Source organism: Panthera onca, chromosome C2 (assembly GCF_046562875.1).
Source record: "Panthera onca isolate mPanOnc1 chromosome C2, mPanOnc1 haplotype 2, whole genome shotgun sequence".
Classification (NCBI taxonomy): Eukaryota; Metazoa; Chordata; class Mammalia; order Carnivora; family Felidae; genus Panthera; species Panthera onca.
This window is the reverse complement of record NC_138347.1, coordinates 25,562,778-25,583,740: the sequence shown is the minus strand read 5'-3', so window position 1 is coordinate 25,583,740 and position 20,963 is coordinate 25,562,778. Positions and strand designations below refer to the sequence as shown.

Genomic DNA, 20,963 nt, shown 5'->3' with positions numbered 1-20,963 from the left:
TCATTTAAAAGAAGGAAGGCTGATGAAATCCACCTCATATGATTTACTAGAATCTTTGGGGAATTGCATTTTGTACCCTATCTGCATAAATAATCTTGAGAGACCACAGTGCTTTTTTAATAAATTGACTCCTAAATTACTTTCCACTGTACCAAACACATCATTTTAAAGTCACTAAGTTTTCTTTCGGGTACCATGCGCCAGTCTAGACACATTCTCATTAAGGCTATAACTTCCGTTCAATTACTAGGGCACTGTGGAGACTGTTTAATACGTGCAGGCTCAAAGATTAAAGTCTTTGAAGAGATTACCTGACTCATTTCTGAAGAAAGCAAGTGCCTGACCTTCATCAAAAATATTGTATCTAAGGCAATGGGATGTACTATTTGCTTTATACACACTAAAAAGTCTAGTTCTTTGTCCCTGTCTCCTGCTGGAAGGGCTGTGATTCATAGGAAATGAGGTCAGTGAACTAGACAGTAAAATCTGGCTGGGAGAAAAACATGTAAATAGATAGTATACAGTTGTGTGGAATTGGCTGTCATCCACTCAGCTCAAGCCATTTTCTAGAAAGCCTTCCTTGACATTCCCAAATTGAGTGGTTCTCTAATAGCATATTGCATTTATCACGTTATATTGTCATTATCTACTTATGTGTCGATCCCCAACATATCTGAAGTAAAAACCATGTTTTACTCATCCATGGAACAGACACAACATTGTTGCTAACGCTTCAATTTCTGATCCAGGAGTAATTAAAATAATACATTTATATTAACAACTGTTAAAAAGTAATAAGATATATGTTCCCTTTCCAATACATTCTCTCGTGAAATTGCAGGAATCAGTATTGTGCTATCCCTCAACATATTTCAGTTAACTTTTAAAAACTTCTGTCAAAGAGGATGTTGATCCTTCGGTCTTTGTAAATGATTCATCTTGAACCCATATATCTCCCCGGAAACTATTTTAGTTAAGATTCACAACCAGAATGAAAACACACTCCTGTGTCTATAACCATATAATGATGCTTGGCTAGATGGTGAATTGGAACACAAGCTCCTGTGCATTGAGAGCTCCATCATCTAGATCATTTGGATTTGTCACTTGTGGAAATAAGGTCAAGTTACCAATCTCCTTAGCTTAATCTTTACTAAATTCCTGAGTCTATAAAACAGTTCCTAAGAATTACTGACAACTTCAGTAGTGACAGCAAACAACTTCTTCGGGCCTCACCTGTACGAACTCACTGTTGAACTAAAATCGGAATTAAAGTAGGAATCTGGAATCAATGCCACTTACCAAGTGCTTTACTTGAAGTGGGAATAAATCAACAACTGTCAGTTTCAGTGTTCTGTTGAGTCTTCATCAAAAAACATTATTCCCTCTACAGCCTCCCCTCCTCCAAGACCCTTTATGTCTCAAAGCCTCCCATTTTGAAAGAATTTTTGTTAGAATACAGGCTATGATGTATTATAAAAATGATAATATATATAAAGTGCAGAAAGCTTCTGATTAATGCACATAAATCAAACTGATGATTATTTACATAATGGGTGACAAATCACATCCTCCCTTTGCTCCTTGTAGGAATTGTCTTCCTGATGAGGCTGACATCACTTGAATCTGGGGCTGACATCACTTGAATCGCTTGAAACTGGGGAGTTCACAATCTTAATGACAGCATTTTAGGAGGTAAAGGGAGTTGAAAACTCTCAATTCAAACTGCAAGAAATTATGGGGTGTATCTGATACCCTGAGTAGGACCTCACACATTTTCCTATGGTAAAATCTCACTATGTGGTGGTTAGGTGCTAGCCTGGCATTAGTATACAATGTAACTCTCCCAGTCAATTAGAAATGAAACAGCTCTTACAGATTACACCAAGACCTAATCACTCATTAATGTTATTCTTGTGGAAAATATGTCTTGGGCTAAAAAAATAAACATTTTGAAATAAATTTTGAAAACCTGTGTATTGCATGAAGACTATATGATTATTAATCAACTAAGGAGGAGTCCCCTTATAAAGAAAGCACTCAATTACTTTTGATTTTGAGGAGCTAGGAAGAGCTGGGATAATTGCCAAATGCTGAGGGTATGTGTGGATGTGGACTTAAATTATTTTTAATTTTGTACAAAATTCCCCAGTTCAGGACAGAATAAAATGATAATGAGTTATAGTTGGGCAACTTTGGGCATTTAGATAGGTACGTATTTCTATATTTATATGCACACGTATATTTATATATAATGAATAATTTATTACTTCAAATGTTTATTTAGTACCTATGTTTGGAGACAATGATAAGTTTGGGTGTTAGCAATGAAGTAATGGATAAAATAGGCATGCTTCCTACATTTAGACTTTATAGTTTAATGTGATAAAACAAAGTGGTAAATAATATAGTGCTACCAATGACCAAATAACCATGTGTAATCTAAAATGGTTAAATCTCCCAAATTGTGATTTGGTAAATCACAAATACCAATGGATCACAATGCTGAATTAGAGTCGACTATACAACTAAAAAGAAGCAAATTATTGCTACTGTTCCTTTCTATTTTAAACCTCATTACTTTTGAGATTACGGGAAGGTAAAAAATGAAATTGTATATTTGATGCAACATGTTATGACAAACTGAAAGTATAATAAATTTTAGTTGAGTCATTGATATGGAATTATCATTTGCACTGCAATTCTTGAAAAAGTCTTGAAATTTTTCATGTCTTTTCTCACAATAATTATACTGTTACAGATTTTCCAAAGGAATTATTGTAGAAATAGTTATAGCTATTTGCTATAGAAAGTTATAGCAAAAGCATGTTCTCTAGGGACCTTTGTGATTAGTTATATATATTATGATATAGCATAAAATAGAATATTTTATTTTCTTAAAAATGATAGTCTATAGAAATTTAATGACATGAGAAATGCTCATGTGTAAGTATGCTACAAAACGGAATAGTCTAATATTTTGTATGATTTTATAATACAGTATTTCTATATACTTATATTTATATCATATTTATAAAAAGGATGTTAAGTGGTTATTTTTGAGAATAGCATTAATCAAGATTTTTATTTTCCTCTTTTTGCTAACATGTATTTTCTAAATTCATAACTTCCATAAATTTTAAATGTCTTAATAAACCCAGTTTCATACCAATAAGAAAGTTCGAGACTTGCTTAAAACAGAGATGAGTAGAATTACTTACCCTAATCCCAGCAACTGACAGACATCATTTGAAATCTGTGTGGTCCAATTGTCAGCACAAGCTTCATGCCATGTGCTCAGGATTCTGAACTGCACCAAACCATTGTTGTTCCTGGTGCCATTGAAAAGACGCACTAAAGAAATTAGATCACACACAGGGTCATTTTGACCTAAGTTGTTAAAAGTAAATGATGGGTTGTAAACTACATGTGCAATGTTCTTAATGTTTAGAGTTTAGAGATTGTAATTTTTTAAAGAGTGTGTTAGAGGGTGCCTGGGTGGCTCAGTCCATTGAGTGTCCGATTTCAGCTCAGGTAACGATCTCACAGTTCTAAGCTGGATCCGTGTGTAGGGCTCTCTGCTGTCAGTGCAGGGCTTGCTTCAAATCTTCTGTCCCCCTACTCCTGCTCTGTCCCTCCCCCACTCACGTGCACTCACTCTCTCTCTCTCAAAAATGAATAAACATTTAAAAAAGAGGATGTTAGAAAGCTTAAGTTGAAAAATATAAATTTGATAGACTTTACATTGCTCTTTTCATATAACTACAAAAATGAAAAAGGCAGAGAGATATGGAAGTTTAGTGCATATCAAAATAGAAAATAAATGGAAAATAATATTTATTGTGAGGAGTATGTCTCACAAGCTTGGTCTCTAAAACAAGGAAAATTCAAGTTCATAGGCACTTTTTTTTCCTACTTCTTTCTCTAGAGGCTATTTTCTTTGGACTTGTTCTTATGCTATTTGGTTTTCATCTCTTCCCCACCATCTTACAAGCATTTTGGATACAGTATAGAGGCTATTAGTGGCTAGGTAGGGACTGGGCCAAGCTAAGCTAGTTTATCAAACAGGTAAAAGTTCAGAAACAATAGTTTTACCCACAATGGGTAAATTTCATGTTATTGTTTACAATTTTCCCCCTATTCTGAGAAAAGCAAGAGCATTGTTAGAATTAGACAGACTTAGGTTGAAAATGCAACTCTAGCCCCTACTATGTATGTGATCTTTGACAACCACTTAACTTCTCCAAACCCCAGTTTTCTCATGGCTAAAAAGAGCTAATTCTTCTCCTGTTAAGATTGTTTTGCAGCAATCAGATATAGTGCATGGCATGTAATAAGCAGCACTAAGTATCTGCTTAGAAATAAAAGCAAGATATAGTGAAAGCAGCCACAACTCATTATAGAGGTTCGGAAGCAGATGAGACTAAAGACTCAACTAAGCAGGAGGAGAAGTAGATACTGAAGAACCAAGAATGCAAAGGAACAAGTGTAACATAGTCAGTTATAAGTAAACATGAGGGTGCCTCCATATGCAGGCAAAGGAGTATCATAGTCAATATGGGCGGTGCTAGAGGGCCTGGTGTGGCCATTGTCTCCCAGTACTACTTTATGCTTTCTACCTGAATATGGGTTGTCCTAGACTTAAAGTTACTAAATGTAGTCAAATTTAAATAAATAAACTAACAATAAACAGGGGTCTGCTTGTTAATTTTTCTCCTAACCAGAGTGGCATCCAAGGTGCGGAAGTCACAAGGGGAATGATGATACACAAAAGGAACAAAACGCGTCCTGATAAATACATTTCTGATCTTTCTTTTACATTTGGAGGATCCAAGTGTAGAGGCTAAAGTGATGAGTGTTTTCTTAAAATCAAAACATACCGCAATGTGCTTCATCTGAGCCATCCTTACAGTGTAGATGACCGTCACAGAGATTCACCAGTGGAATACATTCTCCATTCTTACACTGAAAATGGTCTTCCTTGCAGGGCTCTATGGGGAAAGAATATTAACATATAGGATAAAAAGGTGACAAATAGATGATCCTGTAATATCCATCCCGTTTCTGCCTCTTTACACATCAACCTTTTTCTACAGTGCATTGTTGACCTCGATCTAATATCAAGTGAGACTATATACACTTGGTTGCTCAGAACGCCTCCACAAGAGTAGTGTCAAAGCCAGAGATGTGGCTTGAGGAAAAGGTGGATAAAACCTTAGACATCTTCTTTATTTTTGTTTTAATTTTTCTTAATACTTCTTTATTTTTGAGAGAGAGAGAGAGAGAGAGACTGAATGTGAGCAGGGGAGGAGCAGTGAGAGAGAGGGAGGCACGGAATCTGAAGCAGGCTCCAGGCTCTGAGCTGTCAGCACAGAGCCTGATACAGGGCTCGAACTCACAAACTGTGAGATCATGACCTGAGCTGAAGTCAGACACTTAACTAACTGAGCCACCCAGGCACCCCTAGGCATCTTCTTTACAGCAGAGCACAGAGCAGTTCCAAGGGATGGCTGAGAGGTCTAGGATATACCCCTCCCTCATAAACTCTGTTAGTTTCTCTTCAATAAATTCCTCCACCTCATATAAATATTCAAGCCTCAACCTTTGGAATGTTACACAAGCATAGAAGATCTGTTGATTTCGCACTCCAAATGATACATCCAAACCTACATGATTTAAAAATGTGTGGGGCGCCTGGGTGGCTCAGTAGGTTAAGCATCCGACTTCAGCTCAGGTCACGATCTCACGGTCCGTGAGTTCGAGCCCTGTGTCGGGCTCTGGGCTGATGGCTCAGAGCCTGGAGCCTGCTTACGATTCTGTGTCTCCCTCTCTCTCTGCCCCTCCCCCGTTCATGCTCTGTCTCTCTCTGTCTCAAAAATAAATAAACGTTAAAATTTTTTTTTTTTTTTAAATGTGAAAGTTGCCTTTTGGTGGGACCAAAGTTGGATGAGGCTGGAAACTGAGTTCAATTAAATCATGAGTCAGGTGGGGAAAAGTAGTCACAAAGACATGGAAACTCTGCAATAACAGTCATTTGAAAGGAACTTAAAGATGGGGCCCCAAACAAGTAAATCAGGATTGGAATTGGGAGAATATAATTGGCATGTGAAGAAATAGAAGGAAAATGAAGAAACTGGACAGGGAAGAAACTGAATGGATCTGCAGGCAGTTGGTGGTTTCCAGGATTTGGGTCATGCAAAAATAGGCCAACTGGAAATATTGTTTGAAGAAAGTGGTGCTGCTGTTTCCTGGACCTGTTTGATCTTACAGGGTTTTGCCCTGGGCGACTCCTCATGTCACAGGAAGAGAGGGGTTTGCTCCCTGAATGTTTTGTAATTATGGCTTAGGAGGGATAGCTACATGGCAGTACTAGGACTCTGTTGAGGCCACGTGGGATTTGACTTCCCTGAGAAGGGAGATATATAGTGGCTGGGTATGGAGAGGCTTAATGCTTCTTCCCCTACATTGTATATGGATAAGCATAATGAGGAGGCAAAAGCACTTGATAAAATCAAGGAAGAGGGAAACCTGTATTTTGAAAGCTATTATGAATATTAATTATAAATGATTATATTATTTTCAAGGAGCCACAATTCATGTTAAAGTAGGTTCAAAACTGAATTGTACTAATCTCCGTAGAGACTTTTTCAATTTATGATGACCACATGTAATAGTACTTAAAAGGAATCATTCCTGTTTAGATTCTGTTAAATCATTCTGTTTTAGAATCTAGGTTGTAGCCCCAAATCTGAGAGTACTGATAAATATTGTTACACTCTAAATAGAAGTACTAAATATATCCATACTACACTTAACTAAAAAATAGATCAAGGGGCGCCTGGGTGGCTCAGTCGGTTGAGCGCCAACTTCGGCTCAGGTCACGATCTCGCGGTCCGTGAGTTCGAGCCCCGCATCGGGCTCTGTGCTGACAGCTCAGAGCCTGGAGCCTGTTTCAGATTCTGTGTCTCTCTCTCTCTCTGACCCTCCCCCCATTCATGCTCTGTCTCTCTCTGTCTCAAAAATGAATAAAAACGTAAAAAAAAAATAGATAAAAATTGGTCTAGCAACTATTAACACCCATCACCTATTTCCAGCTCTATTTTTATATAAAAGAAGATTAAAGTTTTTTTTCTAAAAGAAGACTGTGTAATGTCCTTGAAGAAGAGTGGGAGAAGGGAATATGGTGCCATCCAACGCACCAGCTGAGGAATGCTCCAAGGCAACCATTCATATTGAGTTGACTTAAAGGGAGAAGGCCATCCTATCACTTTCAGCCTGAAATTTTTTCAGCCTAAAGAATCACAAAGGCCAGTGCTTCCATGGGATTAACGCAGGGACTTTCAGATTTTTTTTTCCAACAGATGTGTGTTTCTGTGTGCTTGTGTGTGTGTAACTGAACACAATTATTTTGTTCTATTCTATTCTAAATTTTATTCTATTCCATTTTATTCCATTCCATAATAAGAAATGTTTATCGAAACCAAATAAATTGATTTCATGATCCACTTTTTGAAAACAATCAGACTAAACTGAAGTATAGTGAATGACTTCACAGAAGACTGTGACTTTAGTTTCTTAAGGTTTGTGGACATATAACTGTATAATTAAAGACCTGTGTTCTCTTCCTATGTAATGAATTCAAAGTCAGAAATTTGGCTGGAGTTAGGCTGGAGCATCTCTTGATGGTAATTAGGGGCCAGGAGAGAGAGTGGCAGTGGAAAGAACCTACATTTTCTCCATGCGAGAAAAGCGTGTCAGTTTTTTTGTTTTTTTTTTGTTTTTTTTAATCAGTGGACACTGGACAATGTAACGGAGGGACAGCTGCCTTACAGGACAAGCAGGCTCAACACAAAGAAGTGGAGTGATGGAATCTGAGGTGGGTTAGGAGTTCAGCAGGGCTAGAGATTGGCTAGAAAGAGTACCACCCATACCTACAGTGAAGTAGGCCTGGGGAAGGGGGGTGGGAGAGGAATGCTCCGAAGACAGTTCTGTTCTACAAAAGAGCTGGCTAGCATTTGGCCAGGAGCCACTGTAGGCCAAAAGAAAAATACAGTGATGGTGGATTTTTCTTGCTTGCCTTTCCTCTGACACTACAGCTATAGGAAAATGGAAGGGAAAGAAAGTGAAAAATGAGGCAAAGGCAATATTTCTACCTCCTCTACCTTAATTTATTAGGTTAGGTTATTGGTTTACAGAGTTGGGAGGTAAAAGAAACTTTGAACTAGATGATATTAAAGTTTGGATGTTGTATTTGACAGTACGTCTTAATATCCAGAAGTGAATCTTAATTAACCAGTTAAGAAAATTAAAACCTAAAATAACTGGAAAAGTGAAGAGATCTGTCTGAAATATCCAGGGCCAAAAGAGAGATTTGAAATAAAGTAGGTGGAGAAGAAGAAAACGTTTTCTGTTTACACTCTTGTTAAATCCATTCTTTAAATTGAATATACAATTTACTAGCTACAATATCTATATGCTTTGTTTGTTCATCTTTACATGCCCAGGGCTTGATCCAGTGCCTGGCACATCTGATAAAGTGAATTAATTTATGTCAAATGAGTGATATGCCTCAAAGATCAGTATGAACCCTAGTAATAGAGTTGACACAATATAAAGCAATCTTTAAAAGTACAATTTAAAAAATACATTTTTAAATTGGGCAGTTGATCTTCTAATGGTAACTCTATTGAAATGTAAAATAGGAATTGATTCCATGAATTACCAAGATAAAATATACTTGTTTGTTTTTGAATGGTGGCTAAAACATAAGCTCTGGAATCTTATGACCTTGGTTTGATCCGCAGTGTAGCTATTTTCTTTATGTTTATTTTTAACCTTGAGCAAATAAGTTAATCTTTCTGAACCTTAGTTTCTTTGACTGTCCAATGGGAATAAACAATATTATGTCTTAGGTATGTTATGAGATTCAGTTTAAAAAAAAAAGAAATTTAGTATACCAATATGAATATATTGAATGCTCAAGGAATAATATTAACAGCAAAAAGAGTAACACTTAGAAAGCATCCCTTTCACTAACTTTCAGATAACCATATCAACAACAAGAAATCATACCTACTCTCTTTCTCTGGGTATCTTAAAACAACAATTGGAGCTGTTTGTACTTTATTTTGAACTTTGAAGAATTCTATACTTTGCAACCCAAATCTAAGTTCCATTAATAAGAAATATTTTAAGGAAGACATGGCTGGTCTAGTTGTTTCTGTAAATCTTTACCCCATGAGAGAAGTACGTTACATATATCAACCATAATACTATTAAGGATGTTCTTGTAAATGTAATTATCAATTTGTTTCACAAACACGTATTTTTTAACCAGATTAGTGAGATGATAAATGGGCGAAGACAATTATATATTCTACAAGCAAGCGTTAATGTTTTAACTGACTTTATATTTTATCTCTCTACTATTGATTTTCCTTTACAAAGCAGGAAGGCTTAAAACTATGTATATATGTGTTTGTATTTGTATATTCTATTTTAAATCTATGCTTTGATACATATTATATTTATTTAAAAAGTTGATAGCCTAATTACATATCCCTTATTAAATACCTTAATATAGAAGGGTAGTCAGCATGAGTTATTTTAAAATTATCTCATTACTTTGTTTTCATAGCTTATTAAAATCATTATGTAAAAATTGAGTTCTCAATAGCAATAATTTATTTCACAGATAAGTTTATTGATAATTTTACTCTTTTACTAGGGTAGTCAGGCTACATTTAATTGGAAAAGCACATGTTTGCCAAATGGAAATATAAATTTCTGAATGAAAATATGAGTGAATACATGCATAGAGATCTGAAATTGTAATTTATTTTTGTGCTGTAGCCTGAAGCTGTTAGGGTTATACCCTGTGAATCCAAAAAACTAACTTCTTTCTGTAAAATGGATGCATTGAATGAAAAAATACTGAATGGGACAAAATGATGTATTGTTGCTGACCTAAGTAGAAATTATAAATTCTGAAGAAAGTTGTGAATAAACTCTTTCAAAATTTTCCTTACACGCATGAACTGGATTCTGATTCTTTGCCACATATAACAGTTCAGCTTCATTAAGAAGTCTTTAGTCCCAAAGTGTAACTCTCTGTGGCCTCTGAAATCTTACGTCTGATCATTTTATGCCCATAGAGAGAGAGGGAAAAAGAAATATTGCTAAGAATTGAATTTTCCCATCTTCTTTTTATGAAGTCTCCAGTAGCCCTGCCTCGTTTAGTCAACATATGCTTGGCTTTAAATGGAACTGAATTGATCTCTAAGGCACATGCCACACAATCTGGGGAGGGCTCTAAACCCCTAAATGTAATCAGCTGCCGCTTCCACAGTTGCCTGATAAGCACTATTGAATTCCGAATTAAGACTCTGAGTATGAGAAAAGAGCAATAAGGGGACATTTATGGGAGACACATCTTAATAAATCTATATTTCATACGCTCTAGTTTAATTTACAGGGAAATGTTAAAAATAGGATAAGGAAAAGAGATACAAAAATGTGTTATACAATTGTTTTATATTTCAATTGAATGCATTGGAAGGTGCCCTTAAAATATCACACAACATAAATGAAGTACATAAATGCTGAAAATTTGTGATATCCCTTTCATACTCCTTTCTAAAATGATCACCAAAGCAGGGCACCATATAAACAGATAAGTGTGCTCGAGCTCTCTTTCCATTATCAGCTTGATTATCTTCCACTGCCAATTCCCTGTTTCTATAATTGCTTTTTAGTCTTTTGGTGTAAAAATCTCTCTGGGAGACTATGCTGATGACGATTCATTCACTCCATTTTCTACTCCCCAACAGCATCTGTCCTGTGTCCAGGAGGGGTGAAAAATCACATTCCCAGCATATTCACCATACAGTGATGGTCATGGAAGATTCCATTCTAGCAACGATTGGGAATTCTCTCTAAATGATTTATTTCTTAAATATCATAATCACAGTAACTGAAATCTAGTGAATGGGCAACTATGAATAACCCCGTCACCAAAACTTTGTATCTGTTTTGTGTTGAAAGTAACAGATTGTGCTCTTTAGGCTTTTATCTTGAATAGGATTACTTGTAATATTTTTCAAAATCCTAGGTGTTATATTTATCTCATTATACAAGTCTAATAAAAACCAGTAACTAATATTGTGTTGGAAGAGATTTGTTGCCATATTCCTTTTCATAATCTATTCTCTTTCCACTTTTCTCCTCTCTTAAATGTTTTTTAAAAGACCTACATTTGTCTAAAATTTTGTTGCAAGATGATTTCTTTTTGCAGACGGTGGAATGCCCAATAATTATTCTGTTTGGAGACGTGAAAAAAATCCATTTCCTTATTGATAGAGTTGTTAGTTATTTTATCTCATGAATTCAGGTGGTTTTACAGTTCATCTCCGTTTCTTTAAAAATATACATTTTATTTATTTATTTATTTATTTATTTATTTATTTATTTATTTACTGATTTATTTTCTTTCTGTTTCTAAGAGTTTGGCTTTTTTAGAGTCCACCTATGCAATATGCTGTAGTATTTGTCTTCCTCTGACTTATTTTATTTAGCACAATGCCTTCAAGGTTTATCCATGTTGTCACAAATGACAGGATTTCCTTCCTTCTCATGGATAAATAATATTCCACTGAATATAATATACCACATCACCTTTATCCATGTATCTGTAGATTGGCACTGAGGTTGTTTCTATCCCTAGGCTATCGGAAATAATGTTGCAATGAACGTGGAAGTACAGATATGTCTTTGAGATTCTGATTTCATTTCTTTTTCATTCTTACCCAAAAGTGGGATTGCTGGATTTCATGATAGCTTTTTTTGTTTTTTTTTTGTTTTGTTTTTTTTGTTTTTTTTTTTTGGAGACAGAGTGAGCACAGGAGAGGCAGATGAAAAGGGAGAGAGAGAATCTTAAGCAGATTCCATGTCCAGAGCCAACTCGGGGTTAGATCTTCACACACATAAGATCATGACCTGAACCGAAATCAAGAGTTGGTTGCTTCACCAAACAAGCCACCCAGGCACCCCTGGGTTATGGTAATTCTGTTTATTTTTATTTTTTTTTTATTTTTTGGAAGTTCTATTTTTAAGTTTTGGCGGAAACTTCATAATGTTTTCCACAGTGACTAAACCAATTTGCTTCTCATCAGTAGTATACAAGGGTTCCCTTTACCTCACATCCTCACCAGCACTTGGTTATTTATTACTTGTCTTTTGAATAATAGCCATTTTAACGGGTGTGAGTTGACAGCTCATTGTAGTTTGATTTGCATTGCCCTGATAGTGAATGATGTTGAGCATATTTTCATGTACCTATTGGCCATTTCTATATCTTTTTTTGGAAAAAAAAGTTTGTTCTGCTCTTCTCCTCTTTTTCCGAAATTCAGATTGTGTGTTTTTTTATTAAGTTTTTAATTTTAATTGCAGTATAGTCAACACACAGTGTTTTGTTAGTTCAGTGTTGTGTTAGTTTCAGGTGTACATTATAATCATTCAAAAAAATATAATACTTTCTTCATAAGTTCTTTCCATGACATCATTCTTGGAAAAAATTTGGGAGGCCCTCTTCTCCAGCAGAGTAGTTACTGGGTATTTTCTTGCACTATTTTAAGATATTTTGAAGAATTGAGCACTTAATTCTTTTGCATTCAAATATAGATGATATTGATGCTTATACATTTAATTATCCACAAATCTTAGAAATATAACCATATCGTTTTTAAGTATCATCATGAAATGAGTAATATATTGTTGAGAGTGCTGCTATAAACATTGGGGGTACAAGTGCCCCTATGCATCAGTACTCCTGTATCCCTTGGGTAAATTCCTAGCAGTGCTATTGCTGGGTGATAGGGTAGGTCTATTTTTAATTTTTTGAGGAACCTCCACACTGATTTCCAGAGTGGCTGCACCAGTTTGCATTCCCACCAACAGTGCAAGAGGGTTCCCATTTCTCCACATCCTCTCCAGCATCTATAGTCTCCTGATTTGTTCATTTTAGCCACTCTGACCAGATGGATGAAGAAGATGTGGTTTCTGTATACAATGGAATACTACTTGGCAATGAGAAAGAATGAAATCTGGCCCTTTGTAGCAACATGGATGGAACTGGAGAGTGTGATGCTAAGTGAAATAAGCCATACAGAGAAAGACAGATACCATATGGTTTCACTCTTACGTGGATCCTGAGAAACTTAACAGAAACCCGTGGGGGAGGGGAAGGAAAAAAAAAAAAGAGGTTAGAGTGGGAGAGAGCCAAAGCATAAGAGACTCTTAAAAACTGAGAACAAACTGAGGGTTGATGGGGGGGTGGGAGGGAGGGGAGGGTAGGTGATGGGTATTGAGGAGGGCACCTTATGGGATGAGCACTGGGTGTTGTATGGAAACCAATTTAACAATAAACTTCATATATTGAAAAAAAAAGAAATGAGTAATATATGAGGCTGATCTGATTTTTAACACATTTGAAAAATGATTATATTTATTTTGCTTAGAAATTTGCCAAAAAATTTTCCTCTTGAATTTAAAAATGTAAATAGGAAATTTTATAATACTAATTCCTGCTTATTAATATTTTACAGACAGCAGTAAGACTTTGTGATTTTTAGTCATTTAATCAGATCCAAAAGTTTTTTTTTCCCCTTTATAGCTTCCCCTGTTAGTTTCAACTGGTTCTTTCCCTTTGGGAATGTTCATTATTTTTAAATTGTAGCTTGGTGTTTTTTCCTGCGTCCTCATTCTAGACTTTCACATCTTTCCAACTTTTTATATATTGTTTTTGCATTCTTTTTTATTTAAAAAAATTATGTTTGTTTTTGAGAGAGAGAGAGAGAGAGAAAGAGAGACAGAGAGAGGGGGAGACACAGAAACCAAAGCAGGCTCCAGGCTCTGAGCTGTCAGTACAGAGCCTGACCAAACCGCAAGATTATTACCTCAGCTGAAGTCAGACGCTTAACTCACTGAGCCACCCAGGGACCCCTGTTTTTGTACTCTTGATCACGCTTTTGTGCAGCAATTATTTGTGGAAATGTGGATATTTTGGTGCTAGAGTATTTGAATTGGTATGCAAGCAACCAAAAAACTGTGCCTTTTACACCATTAACAAAGACTTCTAATCAAACCAGAAAAAAGAATTTGGTTGTGCTAGAGTTTAAACAGGAAATTCCTCTGCCTCAAATAGCCATGGTTTTCCAAATATCTTAAGGGGCAACTAATTTGTAATATCATTTTTGGGGGGCAGTGTTCAGCAAGATATTAGGAGCTAAAATTAAATATTAATATTTTGTAAAAAATTACAAGTCATAATTTTAGGTATAAAAATAATGTTGAAACCATTTTGTGTTTTCTACTATTAGCTAAAGTTCTTTATTATATCATTTGCTTTCTATTAACAGTAAGAACCAATTAGGTTTTATCAATAATATACATTCAAAGTCTTTTTTACCTTAGAAGGACTAAATATTATATACCAAAATTTCCTTATCCATGTCCATTATTCATCTACACTTTAAAAGTATCATCAGAAAGTCAAACTATTAACCTAAGTTAAATCAAATGTTGGATTAAATTAAAATATTAGGTTCACTCACAAACAGAAAAAAACTGGAATAAAATACTGGCAGACAAATATAGTTACCATAGTAAAATCAATAACAACAGAATTATCAGAGAACAGAATCAGTAGCTTAATTCAAAATGATGGTCTCTTTTCATAATTTGGCTACTGTTGATAATGCTGCTATAAACATTGGACACAAATGTCCATTGATTGATGAATGGATAAAGAGGATGTGGTACACACACACACACACACACACACACACACACACTGGAATATTACTCAGCTATAAAAAAGAATGAAATCTTGCCATTTGCAATGATGTGGATGGAGCTAGAGACTATTGTGTTAAGTGAAATAATTCAATCAGAGAAAGGCAAATACTATATGATTTCACTCATATATGGAAGTTAGGAAACAAAACAAATGAACATGGGGGAAAAAAGAGAGAGAGAGGCAAACCATAAAATGGACTCTTAACTATAGAAAACAAGCTAAGGATTGCTGGAGGGGAGGTGAGTGGGGGGATGGGTTAAATAAGTGATAGGGAATAAGGAGGGCACTTGTGATGAGTACCATGTGTTGTACGTAAGTGAGGAATTACTAAATTCTACATCTGAAACTAATATTATGTTGTATTTTAAATAAATAAATCATTGGAATTTAAATAAAAATCTGAAGGTAAACAAACAAAAAATAAGACAAAATGCTAGTCTCAAAATTGCCTTGATTAATATTTTTCAGTGATATGATTCTTTACTAAGTTAGTTCCTTATTATATGTATGTATATATCATACAAATATATATGTCATAGAAATATATATTTATAAATGTATACTTACATAAATATATAGTATCTATTGCTATTTTCATGTCACTATATTTTCTTTTTTACTCCTCTGAAAAATAATTATAAGTATGACTTTAAAATAGTCTTAATTTATAAAATAAAAATAATTTAAATCATGTCATTTTCTCCATTTTCTCCTTTGTCATGGACTGTATTTTAAGATAAAAATCTAATTTTCAGATCTTAATTTTTAGATCTTAAAGTCTTTATTCCCATCGTTTTATATTACATATTTATCATAGGTTGAAAATATTCAAATTGCACTGCAAATATTCAATTCACTAATTGAATATTTTGATTGATATATGTCACTGTTGCTTACAAGTCACAAGTCGCTGTGTCTAAAACCAGTCACAAAATCCAGAAGGACAGGTCAGTTGATTGGGCTACCACTCACTCCTACCTAAGTAGGTTGGCTAATAATTGATGTGGCTTATTTTCATGGCAGGTTGGTAGACAAGATACAGATCAACTTTGCAGTAAATCTGAAAGCATTCAACTTTCAGAGATGCAGTCAAAGGTTTAGGCCAGTTGTAAGTGGAGGAACAGATATTTGCACAGCTGGATCTGAGATTAGATAACAAGCCAGATGAGGATCAGTGCCTTGACCCCTACCTCTTTTCTAGACATTATGGTCAAAGACAAACTGACCACAATCTCCTATGGAAAGGAAACATAGATAAAGGAAATGGCATATATTCTGTCTTCCTGACATATTATCCCCTTGGAGAGGACCACAGAGTTGTGGGCAGAGGTATAAGAAAAATCACACTCCAAGGGGAGAAGCAAGTGATCACAAATTCACTATAAATTGTCAAATGCAAAGAGTTATACCATATCCTCTGTCTGTGCTTATAGAGATACAGATACATGATAAGCAGGCAGGCAATTTTGTTTTGGCCTGCTGATTATGTTATGGTCTAATAAAAAATGTAGGATTAGAAGATTATATATGCCAGTAATATCAGCATCAAATTCCTTCATCCTTCACGGCAGCAGCTTTACACTGGTTTGTCTTTAAGAAGTTAGTGGTGTTAATTTTTTAATTGGATGTTGTTGGAATCCAAACAGCTCACTTGCCTGATTCCCCGCTGTTCTCTGAAAATGCTTTTGGCAAATGACATGACAGATAATCCTCCTTCCTCACAGTCCCAAGTACCCTGCTTTTAACATTTAAAATGGCCCTCTTCACTGAACAAAATTCACGACTCTACACCCCAGAGAAGTACAAGTAGGTCTGCTGAAAATACGGATTCTTTCTTTGAACTGACTTAAGCAGCAGTTATACAGATGTAAAGGCAGGAAGAAAATCTCTGATAAAATGAAGACAGATGAATGTATTTGAATGCAAACAATGAAGTCGTATTTAGGCTTCAAAATACTGTCTGGTTGTATCGTTTTGCTCCAAAAGTTACAATTCAACATGTAACCCTAAGTGCACATACCTGGAATCCCCAGGTAGTAGCCAGTAGTGAAGTTTGCTTTAAATCCCCCTTTTGCCAACAGATTGTCAGTGATGAAAAGCACAGTCATTCTACTGGTGGTTGAGAACACATCCTTTACTGGACCAGGCCCTGTGTACACAGCTGCTCCAAATGAAAACAAGATAATTATTGAGGGGATTCTTTGAATCTAGAAGAAAATAGACTCGTTTCTGTCAGTTCCACCTTCTAGATGTACGCTACATGCAGCGTAGCTTGCTTGGGAAGCGACCACATATAAATAACTATGCTTTCTTTTAGATTTTGGACACTGCTTCTAGGAAAGCCAACTTCTCTATTGATCTTTTCCACTATTGCTGTGGCTCTATAATTTAATGATGAATTATTTATGTTATCTGGCTTAGCACCACTACTATTCAAAGCTCATGTTATCCCAGAAGAAATGATTATATGTCTGTTTTAAAGACCTTTAGAAAATAATGGAGATTATAGCTTCCCTTAGTAAATTTTTGTCCAAATTTATTTGGTTTTCTTTTGTGTGTGTGAGTTGAATCATTAAACTAAGCTGAAGGATTGGATTAATTAGAGACAGATAATATAAACCTAAATTATGGTTTTCAAAATGTTTCCCACTAACCCCTGGGCTCTGGGGGTTTCACAAATAATGAAATACTCTCTACTACACAATAAAGACTTAAGCTAATTAAAAATACGTTCACATTATTAGATATTTTATGTATTAGAATCCCCTAAAGTGATTGTTTCAAAACAGCTTCTTGCCTAAAATTTTGAAAATTATGATTCTGGGATCCTCTGGAATTCTTATTTACCTTTCAATAATTAATGTAAATATTAAGAGGTGAAATGACAAAAAATAATTTTTCTTAGATCATAAGAACACTGAAATTTTCATTAGAGGGGCAATATAACCTAAACATGGGAAAATAACTCAAAATGTGTTCATAATTATGTATATAAAAATCAAATTTGAAGTTCCTCAGTTCTTATTAGCACTAGCCTCCCAGCCCCACCGAGATTTTCATTGTTGATACGTTCTTTGTGTGGCTCTCAAAATCTTCTAGGAAGCCTGTACGTTAGAACTTTGTGGGATTTTGCTGAAGAACCCTGTGTAAGCAGCAATGGATTAGTATTGCTGGGAACCCTCCCCACCACCCTGCACCTTTACTGTAGAGAAAGTTCCCTCTGGTCTTCTCCATTGGTTGCAGTGTTCATGTGATTGCACCCTGATTGCATAGTTACCTGGTCAGACTTTGTAGGAAATGATTAATATGAGTCCAAAGCACAGTTAGATAAAACACTTTTACTTGTGAAGTGTGTTGTTTCATGCATTCCAGTTGACTCTATAAGCATTTTCATAATTTAATGTATCACTTATCAAGAGACACTTTCTTAAAATATTGGTAGTAGTTAAGTAAGATAATAGCTATCACATTTGACTGATAGATATTTATTATGTTACCATATATTTTATGACCTACATACAAGAATTTCCTCTAGAATAGTACACTTTCTCCCATGTCAATTAAAAAAATAGTAATCAATAGAAGTTAGGGAAAAATCAACTTTGATCAATATTCAAATCATTTTCAGATACTTATATAGAAGCAGCTGGTACTAGAGACACAATCAGAGTAATACTGAAATGTAAATAAAAAATCATAAAACATTTTTGCATAAAATACACAATTTGTTCCTTTAGTTTGAAGTGAAACAAAACTGGATTTAATAGCTACTTTTGGAAATATGATGTATACATAATGCATATTAAACTGAGTAATGCATGTTTTTAGCTCTTAGTCTCCAAGGTATAATGCTCACTGTAGTGAATTAATATAGCTGGTAGAAACTACTCATGCAAAAATATTAATTCTGGTTTGCCAAGAGTGCTCAAGAAGAATCTTACTCTCTCATTATTGCAAACACTCTCATTTTGGAAGCTCCACATAAACTTTGACATGTTACTCTGCTGTTGTAATGTCATTTTGCTTGTTGTAAAAGACTGATTATTTTTATTGGGAAATGCTTTCTCTATCATTCCAACATCTTGAGCCATACAACCTTCACAATACTTAAATTGCAGACTTACCTAAGAGCAAAGAATCATCTCCTCTACCATCTCTGATTTCCACTACGTCTGCAATATTTTCTAAGTCAAATTCTTGAAAATGAAGTTGTATATTCTTTCCCTTTTGTGCATTTAAATTCCAAATACCTTAAAAGTAAAACATGACAACACAGTTTAGAACACACTTCTTTTGATTTCCCTCAAAAGCTTTACTCCCTTGAGAATTTCAAATTTCTCTGAACTTCCGTATATTAGGTAAATATCATGTCCCTCCACAGCACCCTGCCATTCCTTTTATTGTTACACTACCTTGGGTATTTTGTAAAGCCTGATAATTTATCTACATCTTCATCTAGACCATGTCATGTTTGTTTCTTCTTTTCTCATTTCAGTGCCTAACAAAGTGCCCAATAATATTTATTTAATAAATCAACAAATTTAATAAATTTATTCAAATTGTTCTTTTAATATTCCACTGATGTTTCAGAAATTTTGGACCATTCCTTTGTACAAATGATATGTTTAAAAGATGTCTTCAATGTGGAGTAGAGATGATAATCTCTGGTTCCCCCTACAAGTCAAATTAGATTCATGGTTGTTTATTTTTTTGGATCAGATAAGCCCCTGGAATAGTGACTTTATTCTCCTATGAAAGTGATATTTACTTATCTCTGGGTCATTTGAAGGAAGAAAAGCTGACATTTTCCAACAACACATTTTTCACTGTCATTAGAGCATTTCTTTTACTGGTAGATTTTCCCATTTAGATTGGTGTTGCTATCTTAGATGCGGCCATGTGAGGAACATATCTGTTTCCCAGGCCTACTGAAGTGGAATATTTGTAGGATGGGCTGGGGAATTGGCATCTTTAACATAATTTCTATGCAGTTTGAATGAGCTACTCTACTTAGAAATATTGACCTAGATATAGGCTCTGTTCAGTTTTAGCAAACTATTCTTCCCTCTACACTTAATGATTTTCTAGTGAATCCTCATTATTTCATCTTTTATACTGAGAAACTAGCTACCTGACTCTAGCTGCCTGCTTTATTGACACTGGTCTATATTTACAAAAGGTGTGGATGTCACAGTTGGCCCTTTACTTTTTGCACTTTCGCTGACTTTATTCTATGAAATTGCAAACTTGTTATATATAATATAGACATTGTATGTATAATCAAGACAAGTGATTAAGAGAACAGTATCTGGAGTAAGGTACTTCTACTTACTGGTTTTATTAAATTTTTAAATTTTAGAATTATAATAATAACACCTGCTTCAAAGAATTATTGTAAGAATTGACTGAAACAGTATATTAAGCACTAGCACAGTGCCTGGCATGAAATAAATGCTAAGTAAGTTAGTAATCATTATTGTTATTGTTGTTATCATTATATTATGCAATATTACAGATGTAATAGTTGTAGTCAGGTTTGGAAAATTTCTAATCCACTTTGCTGTGTCAAGGTGGGAATCTAGCCTTGATATATATATATATATATATATATATATATATATATATATATATACATATATATATATATATACATATATATGTATATATATATGTATACACACACACACACACACACACACACACACACACATCTGTTTCTCATGGCTTGGGAAAAGAAACGACTCACAAAAAGCCTTATTAGGGTAGCTGTTTGGAAAGTTCATAGAAGTGAATGTTGTATTTGGCTCCCACAGTTCAAAAGGTCCTCCACAGTCCGCTGAAAAGGAAATAACAAAAAATCATTAGTAACACAATGCTTATTTCAGAGAAATAATATTATATCTTAGCAAATTTCCAATTATATTTCTTGGAATACTGATTTTGACAGATAAAATGCATAGTGTGTATAAAAGAAAACCTTGCAACTTAAGTAATGAAAAACTACAGGTAAACTGGTCTCCTTACTGAAGAACTTCTCAAAACATTAAATATTCTTATGTTATTTATGAATCTCCAAGAAGGCATAATAGTATGCAGCATTTCCCAAAAT

At 34.8% G+C, this 20,963-nt stretch overlaps 1 protein-coding gene across 1 annotated transcript in view; it reads right to left on the bottom strand.

The window, feature by feature from the left end:
• Window positions 1-20,963, bottom strand: part of TMPRSS15 (transmembrane serine protease 15) — a 122,757-nt gene that overhangs the window by 34,458 nt on the left and 67,336 nt on the right. The window contains exons 15-19 of the mRNA XM_078452864.2: window positions 20,601-20,690; window positions 18,979-19,104; window positions 16,875-17,015; window positions 4,881-4,991; window positions 3,222-3,354 (exon numbers count right to left, since the gene is read on the bottom strand). Of these exons, the coding sequence (XP_078308990.1) occupies window positions 3,222-3,354; window positions 4,881-4,991; window positions 16,875-17,015; window positions 18,979-19,104; window positions 20,601-20,690 (601 nt within the window). The remainder of the gene's footprint in view (window positions 1-3,221; window positions 3,355-4,880; window positions 4,992-16,874; window positions 17,016-18,978; window positions 19,105-20,600; window positions 20,691-20,963) is intronic.